The 7,456-nt window shown below is 37.0% G+C and overlaps 2 protein-coding genes across 2 annotated transcripts; one reads left to right on the top strand and one right to left on the bottom strand.

The window, feature by feature from the left end:
• Positions 1 to 8: 8 nt before the first annotated feature.
• On the bottom strand, positions 9 to 2,950 carry LOC18040348 (peptide chain release factor PrfB2, chloroplastic). Its single transcript, XM_024183885.1, has 7 exons — positions 2,392 to 2,950; positions 1,927 to 2,139; positions 1,515 to 1,616; positions 1,163 to 1,300; positions 619 to 923; positions 380 to 533; positions 9 to 258 (listed from the first exon to the last, which is right to left on the bottom strand). Exons 1-7 carry the CDS (start codon positions 2,878 to 2,880, stop codon positions 121 to 123), a joined length of 1,539 nt encoding a protein of 512 aa, XP_024039653.1. The 5' UTR covers positions 2,881 to 2,950; the 3' UTR covers positions 9 to 120.
• A 956-nt stretch (positions 2,951 to 3,906) lies between these two features.
• On the top strand, positions 3,907 to 7,381 carry LOC18042614 (RNA pseudouridine synthase 1). The gene is made up of 2 exons (XM_006433464.2): positions 3,907 to 4,324; positions 4,887 to 7,381. The coding sequence occupies exons 1-2, from the start codon at positions 3,928 to 3,930 to the stop codon at positions 5,561 to 5,563; spliced, it is 1,074 nt and encodes a 357-aa protein (XP_006433527.1). The 5' UTR covers positions 3,907 to 3,927; the 3' UTR covers positions 5,564 to 7,381.
• The last annotated feature ends 75 nt before the right edge of the window (positions 7,382 to 7,456 follow it).

The following is a 7,456-nucleotide window of genomic DNA, read 5'->3' as shown; positions in this document are numbered from 1 at the left end:
ATCAGCAAACTGAATTCTGCCACAATAGTTATACGATCAAGCGTGTATGTTTAGTGCTGGTATTTGGCCTCAATGTCAATATGTTGAACAGTCTCTTCAGCAATATTCAGTAACAAAATCCTATTGCCGTCCATCTTCATCTTTATCCAAGGAAGCTGATAAATAGCTCAAGATGAAGCCATCTAGATCTCCCTCGAGCACAGAATCAGGATCAGAAACTTCATAGTTAGTTCTAAGATCCTTTACCATCCGGTAAGGCTGAACTCAAAGAACAACAAAAAAGGACAGTAAATGGAAATTAGTGTTGGAGTTAAAGAGCGTCAAATGTCAATGGTAAGCAAAGAAATTAAGAGAGGGGTTGTTTAGATGCTATGCATACATGGAGCACATAAGTACGTATCTGGTTTCCCCAACTAATATCGGTTAGAGATTGTGTATGTTCTGCATTCATTTGAGCCTGGCGAGCAATCTCAAGCTGATTTACTCGAGACTGAAGCACACCCATGGCCGAAGCTTTGTTTTGATGTTGCGATCTGTGATTAGAACACAATAAAATATGTACAATTGAGAAGAAGAGAACCCCTCACTCATTGATATTGCTCTAATAACAATGCATACCTTTCATTTTGACAAGTGGCAGTGATGCCTGTGGGAATGTGAATTATTCTCACGGCACTATCGGTTGTGTTGGCATGCTGGCCCCCAGCTCCCCCAGAACGGAACCGCTCTATACGAAGATCTGACTCGTTTATTTGTACATGGGTGGATGAATCACCCGAGTTTGGAATTACAGCAACAGCAGCAAATGAAGTATGTCGACGCTTTCCACTGTCGAAGGGTGAGATACGGACCAATCTGTGGACTCCTACTTCTGCTTTGGCATATCCAAATGCATATTCACCATCTACTTTGATTGTTGCCCGCTAAAAAAAAAAAAGGAGAAAAAAAGACATATCTATGGTCAGAAACTATTTCTTGCTAACAAGAAATGGAAGTGATCAGCTAAATCTTTGAAACCCTGAATTGTATAACCATTGAAATGGAGTATTCAGCAAAGGCTCTGAATATACATATTGAACGTCATTGGTTATGGGTAAGTAACTGTGCAATAATACGTGCTGAAATCAATAAAAGGTGGAAGTTGGGAAGGAAGAAAGTGAACCTTGATTCCTGCAATCTCACCAGGCATTTCATCCATCAAGGTTACTCTGTATCCACGCTGTTGAGCCCATGATTTGTACATTTGCAAAACCATTGACGCCCAATCCATGCTCTCTGTACCCCCCGCTCCTGCTTGGACCTATATTATTCACCATATCAAACATCAAGATCAGTTACTACAGAAACTTTTTCATCAATCACAAATTGGATATCAAAGAAGAGAAGTACTACTAGAAGTATGGGGCAGTTGCATCTTTAGACTCTTAAATTGTAGACCAAAGAACGTGCAAAGGCATCTTATCAGGAAAAATGCTGACACAACAAAGAGAATCAAAAAAATACATGAATATTACCTCAATATAACAAGAACATGGATCCAGCTCTCCAGATAACAGAGCATCAAGTTCTTTCTCTTTTGACTTCCTTCTCATTGTGAGCAAAGCTTCCAATGATTCCTGCAGAGGGAAGAAGCAAGATATTAATTAGTAAGATTATTTTTATAAGCGAACGCAAGCCATGGAACAATGCACTAATTTGTCTAAAAAGGCCAGTCGCTAAAATGTTTTATGTCACAAAAATCATTTGCTTTGCATGCTAAATTGCAATTTCGGCAGAATTTTGGAACTGCTAAGGCAAAATTAAAATATAAAGCAATCAGAAAATAAATATCAAAGGGTTTCAAAATTTTGTATGATATGTATGATACAAGAAAAAATATCATCAAATAGAACGAATACATGCCTAGAATAGAAAGTGAGAGCCCACCAATTCCAACTCAGTATCATTCTCTTCCCGGGCAAGCTTTATCATGTCAATATGCTCAAGCAGTTCTTGCTCAAATGCCTTCACTTCTTTCATTTTACCCATTAGTGAACCATGCTCACGACTTATCCTCCCAGCATGTACAGGATCATCCCAAAGGTTGGGCTTATTGAGCTCAGCCGATAATAGATTCAACCTAACGTTCAAATTCTTCCACTGCAATCATCAACAACATAATTCAGCTGCACTTTGAATAAGACTGTGTCAAATCGATACCAAAACCAGAACTTGATCCAATCGTATATGCAAGACTAATGATCTCTACTTCTCTAGATTAGAAAACAAAATCATGGTTGCTGCCTGAGGATGTACTAACACAAATCAGAACTTTATCTGTTGTGTGCCATCCAATAAAAAAAGAAAAAGAAAAAAGGTTTTAAACACGAATACAGTATCACAAACTCATACCTGTAAACGCTTCTTGATCACTTTAATGGATTGAGCAATAGCAGCAGCATGACTTTTCCAGTCACCCTCACTCTCATCTAGAATTGTCCATTGACTAGCCACAATCCCATCAACTGTAAGACCATCAGAAGTAGAAGGTTCAACGGCAGCCTGTGTACTAAACCACCTACAACCTCTTGGAAAAAGCAAAACCTCAGTAGACCCACATGGATTTTTCAATCTCAAAAGCCCATTAGAACCAAACCCAGAAATATTTTCCCCCAAAACGCAATACCTAGGGGCCAAAATCCAATCTTTTAAATTTCTACGCATTATTTTGGCAACAGTACTATTCGACCACGAATGAGAAACCGTGTGATTTTGATTGGACTTAGCAGAACTGTCAACTTGTGAGGAGCATAGTGTTGAAGATTTGGTTTTAGGGTTCTGAGATAGCAGTGATGAGCCACTACGTGACCGTTTGAGTATAAACGATGACATTGTTTTCATGGTAACAAATGAAAAGAGTGGATTGGGGTTTTTGGGAGGGTTTAACAGAAAGTCAGGGTCGCCACCTCAACGAGGTTAACGGGGAGCTCAACTGGTGGGCCGTGGCATGGCAACTTTGCCCTGTTTATCAAACGACAACGTTTTAGATGCATGATAATTTTCAACCTGCTCCCTAAAATTTGTCGAAAGTCCATTTTTCCATCGTATCCAATTACCAAGATTGATGATCGTATATTTCATTTAGTGACAAATACACAAGTATAGAGTTCAATTAGAAATTCATTATTGTACTATCATAATAACAGAATTATGAAGGATTGTATTAAAAAAAAATATTATTGAATTTTAAATTTTTATATAGATGAATTAGTAAGAATTCTAATTGTATGGGCAATAACATTAATCGATGATCAAAAGCATTAAAATTAAAAATAAACCAAAGTTTTTTCATCTTATTAGATGTTATAAATCTATGTTGGAAGCATTTTAATTTTAATTAAGTAATTGTAAATTAGGAAAGTGTGAAAACTAAAATTAACAGGAAGAATTGTGATAGAGGATAAAATGGCCAAAGCTTTTAGAAAAGAAATTTGAGAATAAATTTCCATTCACAATTGTATATATAGTTTACAAAGAGAATTGCCATACTTATAACATGAAGCCACATGCTATTTATTCTGCACCGCAGTGACTATTTGAATTTCAAAATTTGTAAAAATTTCTTAATAATAGTGGCCAAAGGCTTCAAGATCTACTGATTCGTTCATAAATAAAATCAAAGATAATATAAACTTTTATATAGAAATATTGGTTAAGAAGAGGTATGCTTTTGCGGTAGAACCTTACCATTACAAGATTTCACATTTAAGCAGACATCTCAGTTACTGTACTCAGAATAAAGTGGAGATGGACAACTACATTCATGACACTCAACAAATTTTCTGGATGTCACAACGCACAAGACTCCAAAAATGTGTAATTTGTTAAAATTTTAGGGAAAAGTTTGCAACAATCCCTCCATAATACATGATCAACTAACCTTGTAAAATGACACAAATGCCATCCCTTTCATCTTTCCATCCCACCTTCACTTTTGCTCCGAAAGGCGTCCCCAGATTCCGCAAAACCTTCTTCTCTCTAGCCAGTATGTTAAACCCAACAGAACCCACTTGCGAAAATGCCCCTCAAATCCAACAAAATTACCCCACGCCTCTGTCACCTCCATTGCCAGCCATATCGAAGGATATAGAGCTGACAAGAGCCATGTCTGCGTCTTCAAAATCAAGCCTTTATAAGCTGTCAAGAAGTGATGTGTTGTATGAAGATGAGTGGTTCGTTGCTGTTAACAAGCCTCAAGGGGTTTACTGTGAGAGTGTTTTGGCTTCTGTTCCTTGTTTTCTTGCCGGTGACTCGGCCGAGTCAAAATCAGGCCGACTCAGTGAAGGTCCGTAACTGCTTGTTAAGTTTTCTGTGTTTTTATTTCATGCACTGAAGAAAGATTTGTTTTTGGGTCCTTTTGTTTACGCAAGATTAGTACTTTCGCAGATTTGGAAAAGTTCTGTCGGTGATAAGACTTGCGCTCTAATGGCCATTGTGAACGTGAACTTATGTTTTATTGATAATGTATGCAGCAGAGATTTTGCATCTGTACTTTTTATATTAGTATTTTAAAAATTTGATTCGCAAAATTTTTAGTTTTGGGACCACTGCCAAGTTTCTGCAACAAATTTGAAGTATGCTTCTGTGAGTTTTGTGTAAATCCTAGCTGAATGTATGATAATTTCTGTGACGCGTCTGCTTGGTTATGGTCTGCTATAGGAAGCCATTAATTAGTTCTGACTTCGGAATTGAGTTTTTCTTAAAGCACCTTAATGGTATATTATTTTTGAGTCTGCATACTTCCCTGAGATCCTGTGATGGACCAACATAACAATGACTTACTATTTTATACAGTTCGATCACATTTTTTGTTGATGTTGCATTGTGTTAAAAGCTTTGAATTTCAGGGACCAAACTCAACCTTCTGGAGCTCCATCTAGCCAATCGACTTGATCGTGACACAAGTGGTGTAATGGTCATTACCAAGTCTCACAAAGTAGCTTCTAAGCTTGTGAAGGCATTTACTGACCATAAGGTCAGTAAAACATACATTGCTCTCTGCATTGGTCCAGCCCCAAAGTGGAAAAGGATCACCATTATATCAGGCCATGGTAGGTCAAAGTTTGGAGCCTGGCGTGTTTATGCTGCATCAGACGTGGGTCGGGTTCTACCCGGAGGGTCTGTAGTTAGGGACATGGTTACTTCATTTGAAGTTTTATCAGTGAATGGAGAGGGTAGCTTCAAAGAGCCATCTGAACTTCAGGAACATGAAGAAAATAATATAGTAGTAGAAAAGAAGGCTGTGTTAGATGCTGATGCAAAGAAGAATGAGATTTTGGTAAGGGCGTTTCCTCGGAGTGGAAGAACGCATCAAATTCGGTTGCATTGCCAGTATCTTGGAATTTCAATAAGAGGGGATGTAAAATATGAGGGTGTCTATGAGTGGAATGGGAAGAGATATGATGGCCATGAACTTCATGCAGAAAGCTTGTCTTTTGACCACCCCGTTACTGGTTGTCCTGTTATGGTTCAAGCACCTCTGCCTTTATGGGGAACTGAGGCACTGCAGTCATCATCAAAGTAAATTCTTCTGTGTTCTTCGTGGACTTTTGATGCTTTCGAAGATTTCCTCTTAATGTGCTAAGGTATGATGATTTTGAGAGGAAGTTAAACAGTTTATGAACAAAGAAAGTAAAGCTAGAAAGAGGTGAGAAAAGCACTTCTTTGACATGAGTTGAATCTACAATTGTTAAACTGTTAAACTGTGCTGTACAATGCAGATCCTTGGCACTTCAGCAAAGGTACCTATCTATCTTGCAGGCAGTTCCTTGCTAAAAGCAAGAGCTTCATGTTCAAGCAAATTTCCCAATCCCAGATGCATTTTTGCCAATAGATCATCTTTACATCCTTTTGAGTTTAGCAGTCAAAATCAGGAAAAAAAAATGTGAAACACATAGTTTGGCATTATGCCTGCAAGTCCAAACTGACTTTAGGAAGAGTCTTCTAAGAGTAGGTATTTACTTTACACTGTTGGCTTGATTTCATAGTATTCTGATTGTCATCATTCATTAATGTTTCTAGTTCAAGTACATGATCAAAAGAAGGCCATTGGATTATTGATTTTCCTGTAGCATATGAAAAATTTTGGTCCATTATGTTGGCAGAAACTGAAAGGCCTCTTTTTGGCATTGTTTAACATCACTTTTGATCAATGAAGTATTACTGCTACATTTTGACATGTATTAATGATTTAATGAGCATTTTACCTTTGGAGGTTGCCTGTCTTAATCACTGTGGACAAGAAGATAATGGAGGCTTTATCCTTTTCTTGGCAGATGACTATGATTGATGATAGACCTAATAAGAAAAAGAAATGTGAAAATAAGTGAAACTGTGAAAGGGAAATCATTACACTCATTGGGCACGGTAAAGTGACTTCTTAGAAATTAGTTTGGTGGATTTTTGTATCAGCCCCTGGTCCTAAGAATGAAGTTTCTATGCAATAAACGTTGATTATTTTCTGTCAAACCAAGAGCTTTTCATGAGTTTTCAAAAGGACTTGTGTATATAAAACTAAAAGGTTCCTGAATGGTTCGAGCTGTGTAAGGGAAAGGACTTTACATTTTAGGAAGCACTTTTTAGATGGGGGAAGAACGCCAAGCACTTTCTAGAATAACTCTTCATGGAATATTCACATTTTCGAAAGCAATCAAAACCGTTTTCTATATTATATTTAAAGCATTCTTCTTGTCTCTATGGTATATATTAATGCCACGGTGTTATCCTTTTAATTATTGCTAATTTTGATTAATATATATATTTTTTAATATCATGGGATATTGTGACTGGCAGGTCAATCCATCCAGTAGGTAAAGTAGTTGAATCCTTGAGTTCACAATATCTGCTGAGTTGCTTGTAGAAGCAAAAAGAAAAGCCGCGTCAGGGTTATCTTGTTCTTACATTAATAAGATTACTCTGAATAGCAGCAATATAATGAGATGTATCAAGTCCCCAGTAAAGCTCAAGCCCTTGCAAACTCTGAGGTTAAGTTTACACAATAAATATTAGAAATATCATCTTGATCTTCCTACTGTGGTTCCTATTTCCCTTTTTTAAGATAAAGTGGACAAAGTCACAACTCTCAATTTGACATTGAATTAATGAGGAACGTGGACTCAAGCTGGCTTCTCTGATTTGCATACGTATTCTGCATGACTTAATCACATTAAACTCGAGCTCAGGCAAACTTGGTGCTTAAAGTTTAGTAAAAGTATGAATTGACTTTGTAAAATTTCATTGTATATTTATCAAATCATTGAAAAAAGAAAAAAAAGAGTTGCAAGACTTGAAATATTGATTGAGACTCTGCATATAATTGCAATAGTCATAAAAGAAACTAAAATATAAATCAGCAGAAATTTGTCATGCGGCTTGCAATAAGTTATATGACTTTGTCCTTGGTCAAAATTACTAATGG

The sequence above is a fragment of the Citrus clementina genome, unplaced genomic scaffold (genome assembly GCF_000493195.1).
Source record: "Citrus clementina cultivar Clemenules unplaced genomic scaffold, Citrus_clementina_v1.0 scaffold_5, whole genome shotgun sequence".
Lineage (NCBI taxonomy): Eukaryota > Viridiplantae > Streptophyta > Magnoliopsida > Sapindales > Rutaceae > Citrus > Citrus x clementina.
This window is presented reverse-complemented; position numbering and strand designations above follow the sequence as displayed.